Raw genomic sequence first — 16,022 nt, 5'->3', positions numbered from 1 at the left:
CTTCACAGAGTGTATTACTTAGGAACAGGGAGGGAAAAAATCATGATTTTTTAAAAACAAATCATTTTTGTTGATTTTTTTTATTTAAATCAAATCTTTCTCCTCGTATAATACAAGTCGCAAACTGAAGAAAAAGCATTAGGAATTAGTATTAAATGCTAATTATGCCATTTAAGTGAAAGTATTGGGGTTGAATTTTGAATTATCCCCAATCGTTAACCTATATCAATCCCAAACAACGTTTCTTAACCCTTTTAAAGTATGGCTCTTTCTAAAGTAACTTATAGACTTTCAGCCAAGCAGCTACAGCATCATCCCTATTTATCCTAGGATCATGGTACATACATCACTCTCTTTAGAACAGAACAGCTTTTGAAACGGTAACATTCACATTTCCCTATGATGTCCCTGAAGCGGGAAATTTTGAGAGTAAAAGGCATATTTTTAAACTTTTTTTTAAAACTTTGATCCCCTCTGGATTCCTCTGTGTTAACGTACAGATCTCAAAATCAACTGGGAAATACTGAGGGGTGTACTAAATGTGTGTACAAAATTTCAAGCTTCTATCTTGAATAGTAGGGGTGAGGAAACTATTTAACAATCACCTAAGAACATCCCCACAATGCCCCAGATGATCCGGATGTAATATAAAAATTTCCTCGGACATCCCTATTTATCCTAGGATCATGATTTGTACATTATTCTCTTCAGAATAAAACAAATTTTCAAACGGTACCCTCCAAATGTCTTTATCATGTATCTTGGACGGGTAAATCACGAAAAAAAAAAAAAACGGTATTTTCTGTCAAAAATATTTTTTTTTTAAATTTTTGACCTCTGTGGACCCCTCCCCCTGTTTTAAGGCAGATATCTGAAACAAATCTGGAAAATACTGAGGGGTGCACTGAGTAAATGTGCAAAATTTCAATCTTGTAGGTGCAAAAGTAAGCCCGCGAAAAATAATATTCCCCAAATACCCCAGATTCCCGTATAAAATAGGATCTCAGGTAACAGTTTCCTGAGACATCCCTATTTATCCCACGAGCATAGTACGTACATCATTTTCTTCAGAATAGAACAGCCTTTCAAACGGTATTATTCATACGTCTCATCTGAGACGGGAAAATCACGAAGAAAGCTATTTTTTGTTAAAAATATCCTTTTTTAAAAAAACATTTTTGCCCCTCTGGGCCCGCTGTTTCCACGCAGAGATCTGAAAACATCTGAAAATTATTAAGAAATGCACTGAACGAGTGTGCAAAATTTCATTCTTCTGAATGCAAAATGTAACGCGCCAAAAAATAATAATACGCTTAACAAAAAATATCTTTTAAAATTTATGACGTCATCACACACTATGCCTCAACGCAGAAAGGCGTGAAAGCATATGTAACGTGTTCTAAAATGCCTTCAGTCTTGAAGAAAACGAAGTAAAAAGCCTTATTGGTACCTTTTTAATCGAATAATGAAGATCCTATCACCTAAAAATAGGTGATATAATTTAAAAGGTTAAGCATTAAGGAAAAAGTACAGCAACGTTTATCAAAATGACACTTTTTATCACAAAAGTTACTGATATTTGGCAGGGGCCTATTTTTAAAAACTCAGAACTAGCTTGCGGCATGAAATACATAAATTTCGCCTACAGTTATAAAATTAACAAAAAATGAAGAAGAAAAAAAGGATAGGGGATAGGACCCTCTAAATACGCCCTATTATCTGGGAACAAACAAACAGACACGCACAAAAAAGAATTTTCGTCTTAAATGTCGATGGTTATTTCCCCATTGGAATAGTTAACGATTTTACAACCGAAACCCAATGTTACGAAAAGAAGAAAGTAGAATTGCTCCGTCACCTGCTCAAAACGGGATTTTCCCTAATCATCCTCTGCATGACACTTGTTTTCATACTACACCATACATTTGAGTCTCATTGTATTATGCTTATTAACTTCCATCATCGAAATAACAGAACAGTAACCGGATTTTACCTCTCCGAAACCGGATTCTTATTTTAAATTAATTTATTTCGGAATTCGATTTAAATCAATCCACCCTGCTTAGGAATGATATGGTGACTATATCTCCTACTAATGGGTGTAAGAATTAGCTAGCGGGATTTTCCCTAATCATCCTCTGCATGACACTTGTTTTCATACTATACCACACATTTGAATCTCATTGTATTATGCTTATTAACTTCCATCATCGAAATAAAAGAACAGAAACCGGATTTTACCTATTCTTATTTTAAATTAATTTATTTCGGAATTCGATTTAAATCAATCCACCCTGGTGACTATATCTCCTACTAATGGGTGTAAGAATTAGCTAGCGGGATTTTCCCTAATCATCCTCTGCATGACACTTGTTTTCATACTATACCACACATTTGAATCTCATTGTATTATGCTTATTAACTTCCATCATCGAAATAAAAGAACAGAAACCGGATTTTACCTATTCTTATTTTAAATTAATTTATTTCGGAATTCGATTTAAATCAATCCACCCTGGTGACTATATCTCCTACTAATGGGTGTAAGAATTAGCTAGCGGGATTTTCCCTAATCATCCTCTGCATGACACTTGTTTTCATACTATACCACACATTTGAATCTCATTGTATTATGCTTATTAACTTCCATCATCGAAATAAAAGAACAGAAACCGGATTTTACCTATTCTTATTTTAAATTAATTTATTTCGGAATTCGATTTAAATCAATCCACCCTGGTGACTATATCTCCTACTAATGGGTGTAAGAATTAGCTAGCGGGATTTTCCCTAATCATCCTCTGCATGACACTTGTTTTCATACTATACCACACATTTGAATCTCATTGTATTATGCTTATTAACTTCCATCATCGAAATAAAAGAACAGAAACCGGATTTTACCTATTCTTATTTTAAATTAATTTATTTCGGAATTCGATTTAAATCAATCCACCCTGGTGACTATATCTCCTACTAATGGGTGTAAGAATTAGCTAGCGGGATTTTCCCTAATCATCCTCTGCATGACACTTGTTTTCATACTATACCACACATTTGAATCTCATTGTATTATGCTTATTAACTTCCATCATCGAAATAAAAGAACAGAAACCGGATTTTACCTATTCTTATTTTAAATTAATTTATTTCGGAATTCGATTTAAATCAATCCACCCTGGTGACTATATCTCCTACTAATGGGTGTAAGAATTAGCTAGCGGGATTTTCCCTAATCATCCTCTGCATGACACTTGTTTTCATACTATACCACACATTTGAATCTCATTGTATTATGCTTATTAACTTCCATCATCGAAATAAAAGAACAGAAACCGGATTTTACCTATTCTTATTTTAAATTAATTTATTTCGGAATTCGATTTAAATCAATACACCCTGGTGACTATATCTCCTACTAATGGGTGTAAGAATTAGCTAGCGGGATTTTCCCTAATCATCCTCTGCATGACACTTGTTTTCATACTATACCACACATTTGAATCTCATTGTATTATGCTTATTAACTTCCATCATCGAAATAAAAGAACAGAAACCGGATTTTACCTATTCTTATTTTAAATTAATTTATTTCGGAATTCGATTTAAATCAATCCACCCTGCTTAGGAATGATATGGTGACTATATCTCCTACTAATGGGTGTAAGAATTAGCTAGCGGGATTTTCCCTAATCATCCTCTGCATGACACTTGTTTTCATACTATACCACACATTTGAATCTCATTGTATTATGCTTATTAACTTCCATCATCGAAATAAAAGAACAGAAACCGGATTTTACCTATTCTTATTTTAAATTAATTTATTTCGGAATTCGATTTAAATCAATCCACCCTGGTGACTATATCTCCTACTAATGGGTGTAAGAATTAGCTAGCGGGATTTTCCCTAATCATCCTCTGCATGACACTTGTTTTCATACTATACCACACATTTGAATCTCATTGTATTATGCTTATTAACTTCCATCATCGAAATAAAAGAACAGAAACCGGATTTTACCTATTCTTATTTTAAATTAATTTATTTCGGAATTCGATTTAAATCAATCCACCCTGGTGACTATATCTCCTACTAATGGGTGTAAGAATTAGCTAGCGGGATTTTCCCTAATCATCCTCTGCATGACACTTGTTTTCATACTATACCACACATTTGAATCTCATTGTATTATGCTTATTAACTTCCATCATCGAAATAAAAGAACAGAAACCGGATTTTACCTATTCTTATTTTAAATTAATTTATTTCGGAATTCGATTTAAATCAATCCACCCTGGTGACTATATCTCCTACTAATGGGTGTAAGAATTAGCTAGCGGGATTTTCCCTAATCATCCTCTGCATGACACTTGTTTTCATACTATACCACACATTTGAATCTCATTGTATTATGCTTATTAACTTCCATCATCGAAATAAAAGAACAGAAACCGGATTTTACCTATTCTTATTTTAAATTAATTTATTTCGGAATTCGATTTAAATCAATCCACCCTGCTTAGGAATGATATGGTGACTATATCTCCTACTAATGGGTGTAAGAATTAGCTAGCGGGATTTTCCCTAATCATCCTCTGCATGACACTTGTTTTCATACTATACCACACATTTGAATCTCATTGTATTATGCTTATTAACTTCCATCATCGAAATAAAAGAACAGAAACCGGATTTTACCTATTCTTATTTTAAATTAATTTATTTCGGAATTCGATTTAAATCAATCCACCCTGCTTAGGAATGATATGGTGACTATATCTCCTACTAATGGGTGTAAGAATTAGCTAGCGGGATTTTCCCTAATCATCCTCTGCATGACACTTGTTTTCATACTATACCACACATTTGAATCTCATTGTATTATGCTTATTAACTTCCATCATCGAAATAAAAGAACAGAAACCGGATTTTACCTATTCTTATTTTAAATTAATTTATTTCGGAATTCGATTTAAATCAATCCACCCTGGTGACTATATCTCCTACTAATGGGTGTAAGAATTAGCTAGCGGGATTTTCCCTAATCATCCTCTGCATGACACTTGTTTTCATACTATACCACACATTTGAATCTCATTGTATTATGCTTATTAACTTCCATCATCGAAATAAAAGAACAGAAACCGGATTTTACCTATTCTTATTTTAAATTAATTTATTTCGGAATTCGATTTAAATCAATCCACCCTGGTGACTATATCTCCTACTAATGGGTGTAAGAATTAGCTAGCGGGATTTTCCCTAATCATCCTCTGCATGACACTTGTTTTCATACTATACCACACATTTGAATCTCATTGTATTATGCTTATTAACTTCCATCATCGAAATAAAAGAACAGAAACCGGATTTTACCTATTCTTATTTTAAATTAATTTATTTCGGAATTCGATTTAAATCAATCCACCCTGCTTAGGAATGATATGGTGACTATATCTCCTACTAATGGGTGTAAGAATTAGCTAGCGGGATTTTCCCTAATCATCCTCTGCATGACACTTGTTTTCATACTATACCACACATTTGAATCTCATTGTATTATGCTTATTAACTTCCATCATCGAAATAAAAGAACAGAAACCGGATTTTACCTATTCTTATTTTAAATTAATTTATTTCGGAATTCGATTTAAATCAATCCACCCTGCTTAGGAATGATATGGTGACTATATCTTCTACTAATGGATGTAAGAATTAGCCAGATAAGATTCACAACTGTATCGTTTGTTTAGGTGCGAATTTTCACCACTGGCATGAAGAAAAAACAAGTAGTATTCCGAAACTGTCTCTAAGAATTATGCGTTACTGGATCTTTTACTTAAGTGATGGTGTTCTTTTTCAAATAAAAGTTGACGTGGAATCTTAAACTATCACAAAATTAAAGACATTCCTGCTCGCTTTTTAACATGACACAAACTTACAGAAATTTAAATTAAAGTGATTTTTAATTTATTGTATTGTAGGATTTTCTCTGTTAGTAATTCTAACGATGGACTTTGTTATTCTACTTTAAGAGGGTAATGAAGCCTTAGTTTATTAAGGATGGGTAGGGGCACGAGTCTTTCGCACTAAGAATTTGAAAATTTCGCGTTTCGTTTTTTATATTTCGCGTTTTGTCGCACTTTCCAAATAAAGTTTCGCATTTTGTAGCTCTTGCGGAAAATATATCCCCGACATTTTTAGAACTGTTTCTTTTATTCATACCTAACAATAAAACACATTGAATATTTCACTTCATACTGTAAATTTCACTTATAGAAAATTAAATATCTTTTAATCAAACTGAAAGAAAATCAGTGATTAAACTTACAATGAGAAGGAAAGTTTGGTCTCTTCTGAAATTACATAGGCACAAGTTACATTTAAGCATTAAACATAAGCATGTTACATGTCTCCACATTTTCCTCCTTCACTGTTATACGTTTGTCATTTATTAGAAAACAGAAAAAGAAAAAAGCCTCTCACAATTAGCACTGCTTGTTGGAAGCCAAACATATGTAACTACATTTACACCAAACTTCGAACAATCATCACTTCGGAACTCACCATCCAGCTGGGATGGTGATAACTAACGCGCAACAAGTTCTCTATAGCAGTTTACGAATCACCCAAAATGCACAGTTCATACCACATTCTACCGTTTCGTTAGCGTAAAACTAGCGTTTTCAATTTAATGAAAATATATTTTTAAACGTTCGCGTTATTTCAAGTATTGTTAGAAATTTCGCTCAAAACTGCAAATTTCGCATTTTATCGCACAACGGAAACCAATGAAAATACACACACAATATCATAAAACGTCAAGAAACTGAAAATTACTTAATTCTGACGCATTTCGTTTTATCGCGCAATGCGAAAAACTCGTGTTTCTAAGGATGAGAAATGTCTGCTAGTAGGATGTAAAACCTTCAATATGAGACAAAAAAAAAAAAAAAAGTAAATTTTATTTCACGATGTGAAACTACGGTAGACTTCCAAACTTTGAAGTAGTACTCTTTCTACTCTATGGAAATACTTAAAACCAAAATGCCAACTGATGTCTTACGGTTGCGATAAAAATAATAAATTAGAGGTGAAACATATGTTTGCGATAGTCAATTTATATCCAGAAAACTGGTTGTTGCTTTGTACTTCCGTTTATCCATTATGCAATTAGTTTTGAAACCAAAAATCGTAATTTTTTCCCCGCACTTCTGTTTTGCACAGATAAAAGTTCACGCAAAATTCAATCTTGGTACCCTAAATCTGTGCTCGAAAAAGACGATTTTTAGAATATCTTACCGTTTTTGCTCTATGGAAATAAGTATTGGAACCAGAAGTAATAGTAGATTTCAAACTTCAACCTCTTTCAGTTTTGCTACTGTGTTATGGGTGGTGGTGGTATGTTCGCTTGAGACGCTGAATAAATTACAAAAACCACTGATCGCCATCTATTATAGTTTTTGTTTTATGCCGATCAACGACGAAACCGGGAATGGTTTATTTCCATCACCTCCAGTTTGAATAGATGATTAACGAAGAAGAGGGAACACATTCTTGGGATGCTCAAATCATTATAAAAAACAGGCTTCTCGCTATATCTTATCATTTTTCGTCTGATACCTCTCAACGGACGGACAGAGCCGTTCCATACGACTTTCGGCACTTATGCATAGCGTCCTTTGGAAGTTTATAAGGGGGGGGGGAGTGGAGAAGAAAGAAAGAAAGAAACTTTTCACCTCATGTTGTGAAATAATAGTAGATTTCCACACTATAAAAATCCGTCACCAGAAGTGGTACTACTTCTGTTTTAAACAGAGGATAATAAAACACAATGAAGTGTAATCTCTGAGTTTTACGCCCCACGGTTATGCCGGCTAGGCTAAAGGAAATGTTTGTGACGAGAAATGAATGAAATGGTGAAGAAAGTGTGAGGAAAGGGGAAAACCCCGAGAAAATCCACGAACACGGTGTTTGTCCATCACAAAGCTCACTTGGCGCGAGCTGGGATCGAACCAAGGACCCCATCCATTACAGGTGAATGCTCTACTGCTGAGCCACCGCGGCCCCCTTAAACAGAAGAAAAAATGAAATGAAATCTTTAAGTTTTACGTCCCACGGTTATGCCGGTTAGGCTAAAGGAGACGGTGATGATGAGAGATGAGTGAAATGGTGGAATGAAGAAAGTGGGAGGAAACGGGAGAACCCCGAGAAAGCCTACGAGCACGGTGTTTGTTCACCACAAAGTTCACTTGGCGGAGGCTGGGATCGAACCCGGGACCCCAAGCACCAGAGGTGAACGCTCTACCACTGAGCCACCGCGCCCCCCCCCCCTTAAACAGAAGAATAAGAGAATACATAATATACACGGTGTCCTGGGATGAAGTTGAGTTGATTTTGAGTTTAACGTCCCTTTTCAGCAGCGAGGCTATATGAGACGTGGACCTACTGATTAACGTGGAATCCGAACCACGTGAGCTCCCGCCGGGTGTCCTGGGATAAAGTGGCAATATTTTGGAAAATGGTAATATGGGTGATTCTAAGCAAAATGTTCATATGAAAATGGGTCCTATTCAAACAGTTTGAGGGAAACAGGTTTGAAGCATTTTCGATCTTATGCTGCTTATTTTATTCCTTCCCCTATAGTTGCTCTACAGAGGTGAGATACAATGCAAATAAAAGGTGACGGAATGGGCCTTTCCAACGGTATGCAACATGTAGCAATGGTGTTTCTGGGAGGGAAGTTGGTTATTTAGAAAAACTTGGAAAAATTAGATGATATTAGAGAACTCAATGACAACAGGTTAAGAATAGGTCCCGTGTACGAGGAGTGATCAGAAACTAAGGTTTCAAAGGCTGCAGTGAAGCGTCTATATGTTATTTCATACAACCAATACAGCCAAGAGAAGGTACATACAGGGGTTGGACAAAAAAATCTAAAACGTTTGCAAAAGTGTGAAAATCATACCTAGTACGGTGCGGGGCCTCCTTTTGCGTCCAAAACAGTTTGGATCTGACGTGGAATGGACGTATACAGCTCCTGAATTGTGGTATGTGAAATTTTGTACCATTGTTCCTCCAAATCATGCTCCAATTCCTTAAAGGATGCTAGTGGAGAGTAATCAGACCGAACACGCCTTTCTAACTCAGATTACAATGGCTCAATGATGTTCAGATCTGGTGATTGTGGGACCCAGGGGAGGTGTGATAGCTCCTGGTCATGCTCCTCAAACTATGATTTCACCATTTTTGCAGCGTGACTGGGTGCCAAATCATCTTGGTAGATGCCATCACCATTAGGAAACAATATTTCGGCCATGGGTAGAACCTGGTCCCCCAAAATGGTCTCATACGCCTTAGCATTTATCATTCCATGCAGGGCTATGATGGCACTTGCAGAAAATTACGATGTCACTGCCCATACTGTAACAGAACCACCCCCATCTTAACAGTTGGGGGCAGACAGCCTGTATCATACACCTGCGACGGTGTTCTCCATACGTAAACACGACCGGTTGTTGGAAACAAGATGAAGATCGAATCATCGGACCACATTACGTGTTTCCACTGCTCATGAGTCCACGCCTTGTGGTCCTTGCACTAGTTAAGTTTACTTGTTACTACTCTTCAAATAAGCATTCTGTAGAATCAACAGTAGTAATAGCGTAAAAATTCTTGTCAAATTTAAGAAGCTTAATGCTCAGAGTTGCGAAAACCACGTAACGCTTATTATTTCAAGTGCTGAATTCAAACTTAAGTACTTGTAGAAATTTCGATGTAGAGTAAAGAAAGCTTGCATTTTCGACGAAAAAAAAAAGTCACGAAAGAAGTGCTCGGGAAATTCGCGCAACTGAACGCATAAAGCATCGGAACTGAATACTTCAATAATAAAATTATTTATTTTACGCTGGAAAATATCTCATTTCATTTGAGACATTTTGAAACATTTATTTTATAAAATATGAATTATATATTTCTTATTGTTTCAAATTAATTATCTGGAAAGAACATCTTGCATCAAGTGTTCGGGAAATTCCCGTAATTGAATGCACAAAGTATCGGAAGTGAACTTCAACAATAAAACTATTTATTTTACGCTGGAAAATATTTAATTTCATTTAAGACATTTTGAAACGTTTATTTTATAAAACATGAGTTACATATTTGTTTTAAATTAATATATTTGGTGTTCATATTTGGCGAACGTCACTGAGGTTCCTGGGAAGATTCGATCTACATTTGTTCGTTCGTCTGCCTGTACCACACATACTACAAGGTACAACTTTCGCTCTTTTAAGTTTAAATTCTTAGGGTACAAGCAGGAGACACACTAAATTTCCTGTACAGATTTTGGAGGCATACCAACGTAAAATTTCAAAATGGCGGCCATTTTTTTCAAAATAGTAATGAACAGAAAATTGTTGCAAGTCGTGAAAATGATAATCATGAAATATAAATCACATTTTTATACTTTTACCCCCAAAGAGACTGCAATATTAAGAAAAAAAAAAAAAAAAAAAAAAAAAAAAAACAATTAAGCCCGAAAAAACCCTATGGGCCCAGCCGGGTTGGGCTTTTTTAAAATAAACGGCTTTTTTCAAACCCTGTCAGTGGCTAAACTTTATCACCCAATCACGTCACGATGTCAGTAATAAATAAATAAATAAAATAAATATATAAAATATTTTTTAAAAAAACAGATATTCGCATGAGATACCGTTACCACTGCAATCGACAACTGGTAGGTACTTCAGTGCAGAGAAAAAGCGTTACACAAAGGTGAAGCCTTAAGGTAAGATATTTTTAAACATGTATATGAATTGTCCAATTCAAAATTGATTATCATGAATCTAATTGTCTGGTTTTGAAATTTTATGCCCAGATATATTCTCTTTCTTTGGAAAACCAAAGCTCGTGGGTGTGGGAGGACCTCTCATAATTTGTGTGTGAGGGGTACTGGCGACCATCATTTTTGGATTTTCCAGTCCGTCTGACTTTGAAACTTTGCGCCCTGAGCATCCCTATATATCAAAAGCTCAGTCTGCGTATTTAAAGGAACGTGAAGTCACCCTCCGTGATTGGCAAAGTGTAGAATTTTTAGAAAATTAGACGTTCCTAATTCAAGATGACATACCGGCGGGAGCTCATGTGGTTCGGATTCTAAGTTAATCAGTAGGTCCCGTGTCATATAGCCTCCCTGCTGAAAGGGGCGTTAAACTCAAAATCAACTAAACTCAAGATGACATACAAAGTTCTTACACGTAAATTCTCAAGTCACTCCACATCATTTTCTGTATTATTATATACTAGCGTCAATTACTCGCTTCGTTGTGTTAAAATAAGAAAAATCAGTAACATGTTCCGTTAATCAGTCATTTTTACTATTACTGAAGCCCTCTCAAATCAATAGAAACAAAGAAAATATAATGAAAAATCAGAAACTAATAAGTAATATCTACATAAATAAATATTACTATTGTGGGCTGATTTTTGGATTTAAACGGCATCGGAAGTACCTCTGTTCATCTCAGCAACCCCGAAAGTTATGGATTCGGTCATTTTCTATCACTTTTATATATCACCCCCCTCCCTCTGTCCTAAGTTGCAACAGTCGAAGTAAAATGATAAAAACCATCCACCGAGGGTTCATAACAACATGAAAAATGAAATGAAATGTTTGAGTTTTACGTCCCACGTTTATGCCGGTTAGGCTAAAGGAGACGGAGATGATAAGTAATGAATGAAATGGTGGAATGAAGAAAGTGACAGGAAACGGGAGAACCCCGAGAAAACTCACGCACACGGTGTTTGTCCGCCACGAAGTTCACTTGGCGGGGGCTGGGATCGAACCCGGGACCCCTATCTCCAGAGGTGAACGCTCTACCACTGAGCCACCGCGGCCCTCATTTACAACATGACAATACTGCTGTGAATACATTTCAGATGCAATTCATAAATCACCTGAAGAAAATTTTGCCATCGGTCACAGAATTTATTTATTTCAGTGATGGGCCAGCTAACCTACTAAACTTCTGTCATCACAAATCTGACTTTGATCGTTCACTAAGTGGAATATTTTTTGCATCTGCTCACGGCAAAGGCTCATGCGACAGTTTAGGAGGAAGAACCAAACAAGAAGCGTCAGAAGCTAGTCCTCAAAGAGCATTTACAAACCAGATCATGACCGCTCAAGACTTGTATGACTTTCGCGAAAAAGAAAGGGGAAAAAAAGGCATCACAAGGATTAATAACATATTTGAGGCCACGGAAACTGTACAAGCTAATGCTCCTATCCTTGAGAGATGATTTTCCATATCCCAACCCTCACACTACGTCAAAACACGGATCTGTACCGCATAGCACAAGAATACTGCAATGTTAGAAAACATCAAATTCACGTAAATATGAAGATATACACATAACATAAATGTCCGCGGAATTCTACTCTTGGTTGCGTGCGTTTATGAGCACCAGTGGTGAGAGACACTGGTTGAAGATGTCATTCTGGAGCATAAGATTTGCACATTCGGTTCTTTAAACCAGTGGGACCAAGAATATCATTTGCTAAGTCAACTGATGCATCCTGAGAATCTTTGTCACATGTTTTGCGAATACTTCAACATCCATGGAACTGATCACACCCATATAGAGAAGCTGTCGTGTTAAGGAAAAATTATGAAACGAACTTTCTCTGTTACAACTGCACCGTTACTAGACTATCACATGTGCCTTTAGGACCTTTTTTTGTTCATGCTTTGATACTAAGATGGTATTTTACTGCTTTTGTCATATTTAGTTCCATTTTCACCTATTGTACGTGATATAACTACAAGAAAACATGCCACTGCTCTGTATTTTGAGATAGTTTTATATGTAACTTTTCAAACGTTACAGCTTTACGTTACATGCCAAGTGTAAAGCTCCAGTTTTTTTTACCACAAGCACATTATGAACTAAAGATCATTTAGCGACTAAGTTTCAGAATCTTCGCACTTCCTCCAGCAGAGATATTCAAATGCAAACAACGCCAATCATTCAATTACATTTGTCGCCATACTGTATGTCTCATAAAATAATCACTACCGATACTTATATCACCGATCTCTTATTTCGCGCAGTTGTACATCGTGTGCAGTGTTAATATAACGCGCCTGCACCCTACGAACGCACACAATCGTTTCCGCTCGGACCTCCCTGCTGCGCTTCTTCTCTGACTCGGTCAGGTAGCAGTCGTGGTTTTTAGTGGTCACCTAGCACAAATTGGTTCGTAGTTTATGCACTGTAGTTTCTATGACATATGTCCTCGCCGTATTTAATGAGCCCTCCTGAAGTCAATCTGCACGTAGTAATGTAGCTCCTCATCTAGTACATGCTTTGCTAAAAGAAATACAAAACCCTAATTTAACCTGAATATGTAAGAAATGTCAAAATTTGGTAGAACCGTCTGCTCGAGAAATGTTTTTATGTTGTTTGCTAAAACTCCTTCTCAATTGTCCTGTAGCAAATTTAGCAAGCAAACAAAAAAAAAAAAAAAAAAAAAAAAAACATCCATTATTAATGGGTTTCTTTGGTAACATTCATATAAAGGAAGTTGTAATTATTAGGTTTTTACGCTCAAGACCTGTTTAGTTATTCATTTTATAATTTGTGCTGAATGTTAGTCTTTATACAGTGTCCAAGAAAGGACTCCGGGCTTGCATGAGAAGAATAATCCAAACACAATATATTGAACCAGGTATTGAAAAATAAAATAAATGTAACCAGTTGAGTTCTTAGGTTTTAGTCGAAAATAAGGAAATGAAATACTTCAATTTAACGTTCCACGATTATGTTCTTTAGGGTACGGGAGATGATGACGGAATGAGGAAGCGGTGATGGAAGAATTGGTGGAATCAGTAAGTGGAAGGAAACGGGAGTACCCCGAGAAAACCGACGGACACGAACTAGATAGCGTCCACCACAAACACAGTTAGCAGGGGATCGAAACAGAGGTAATCTCTATCACTGAGCCCCACCACCAAGTTCTTAGTTAAATTCCCGTCCTTTAAAAATAAATAATGTAACAGACAAATTTTACTTAAATATAGAGCAAATAAAAAAGAAAGGCATACAAAGGTATAAGATATTATGGGGATAAATTTCGTAAAGCCCCGCCGCGATTACTTACCTAACAGTAAACCGAACAGAACCTAATATTCGCCTAATCTAACATGAACTAACACCCTAACGTGTTTTTATGAGCTGGTAACTGCTCAACTGTATTTGTCGTTTTACTTTATTATACACGGTAAAATTGTATTTATTACGGGCCAAGTGCCGTATCAATTTTAGGAAATTTACTGGGTCAATTGGAGAATTTATTAAATTTGAGGAGGAATGAGTGAAAGTAAGGTAAGTGAAATAGTAAAATTGAAGAAAGTTGCTATTTTTGTTGGTTGTTTTTATTGCTGTAAGCGGCACTGTATGTGGAGACGGAAGGACTATTTCGCGGAGAGGTGCATTTCTTATGATATAATTGCACGAAAGTAGTGTGGAAATGCTGTTCCTCGCATATTGGTGTTTATTGAAGCAAGATAAGCAGAAATCGATTTTCATCAAATTACAAAAGTTTACAAGCCTCAGTTTTGAAGGTAAGTGACTCCTAACTCAACGGGAATGTATTTCTGCACAGTGTAAAAAAGCAGTTTTGTATGTTAACAACCATTACAAGCGATGCAACCATTACAAATGCTACTGAAATGTTTATGATTGCCAAAACCCACACGTTGTAACTATCCTAGCTTACGCATATACCCCCCGTCGCTGACGCACCTGCTCGCTTCGGACGCACCACGCGCGGGTTCACTAGCTTCGCCCTCCTTTACTCGATTAGATAGCATTAGTACTTTTTGGTAGCCACTTAGCACAGTATGGTTTATGCTTTTTGCACTGTAGTTTTTATGCTCCTAACGTGAACTAACGCAGCTTAATGGGATCCCAAAAAAATATATTCGAATGGAGTACATTATGGTGATTTTTGAGATTTTAAAGTGGTCCGGCGATACGGCACTAATGTCCTTATTACTGAAAGTTCACTAATTTGTACGTGCTTCAGTGCTTTTTTTTTTTTTTTTTCTTTCTTTAGTATTTTCGTATTATCAATCGTGTGATAAGTCTTCGGATCTTATATTGTCATTTTAACCTTTCACCCCAAGAGTAATTCTTCCATATAGCACTGAAGTAACAAATTCGGCACGAGTAAGAAGAGCTATTCACAATTAAGTAAATAGAATCATAATAAGAAAACTGTTTTGAGTCTCGTGTTTCCCATGATTCTAGGATTCAATTCTGCGTGTATCATCAACACTTGGGAATATCACTACACCTTTTAATTGTGATAAAAGTAATATAAGTTTTGATAGTATGTCATAGTCTCGTAAAGTCAACATTTATTGTCATGTAAAACAGCTGCATGCATATGAAAAATAAAAGTAATACCTCACAAATAGTTAAAACCGCAACCCCAAGATCCAACATGCAATGATAGTGATTGTTAATATGTTCACTACGAAAACTTGCCACTGGAATTTCTTCTCCTTCTTCTCATATTGTACAATAACACTTATACTGAAAATAATACTTATCTAAGGACTACATGTCAAAAACAGAAATAAAATTAACCAATTTAACGCCCCAGGATTATGCAATTTAGGCTAAGATAGGCTGAAAAGTACAAATTTATTGTATGGATCTATACATATTCATAGCATATATACTTCTTTTTCAGTAAATCAACTCTCTGTATCATAAATAATTAGTTTTTATTCAAGGCTTCAGAGCTCCTATATGTTATAAACTATTATGGAAAAGACATTAATCAACTTGTGCTAGATGGGCGATAAAAACACAAATGGTATCTAACTGGGTAAGAAAAGAAACATAGCAGGAGGGAATGGACAGCAGTACGTGTTTATGGAGCAGGTGCATCGGAGACATAAACAAAGATAGTGAGAAACAGTGTATATAATGTAAAAACCTT

The 16,022-nt window shown here is 35.9% G+C and overlaps 1 protein-coding gene across 2 annotated transcripts in view; it reads right to left on the bottom strand.

Moving 5' to 3' along the window:
• The window catches only part of LOC145670495 (hsc70-interacting protein-like), a 78,130-nt gene extending 62,515 nt beyond the window's left edge, over positions 1 to 15,615 (bottom strand). The window contains exon 1 of one of the 2 annotated variants that reach the window (XM_081739223.1): positions 15,482 to 15,615. Coding sequence is in view for 1 of the 2 variants with exons in the window: in XM_081739222.1 (XP_081595348.1) it covers positions 14,816 to 14,883 (68 nt within the window). In the remaining variant the exon portion in view is untranslated. Of the gene's footprint in view, positions 1 to 14,815; positions 14,899 to 15,481 lie in introns of those variants that run through there. The other variant, XM_081739222.1, reaches the window with a different exon arrangement.
• Positions 15,616 to 16,022: the final 407 nt, after the last annotated feature.

This window comes from Thermobia domestica, chromosome 14 (genome assembly GCF_964235325.1).
Source record: "Thermobia domestica chromosome 14, izTheDome1.hap1.1, whole genome shotgun sequence".
NCBI classification, from domain to species: Eukaryota; Metazoa; Arthropoda; class Insecta; order Zygentoma; family Lepismatidae; genus Thermobia; species Thermobia domestica.
This window is presented reverse-complemented; position numbering and strand designations above follow the sequence as displayed.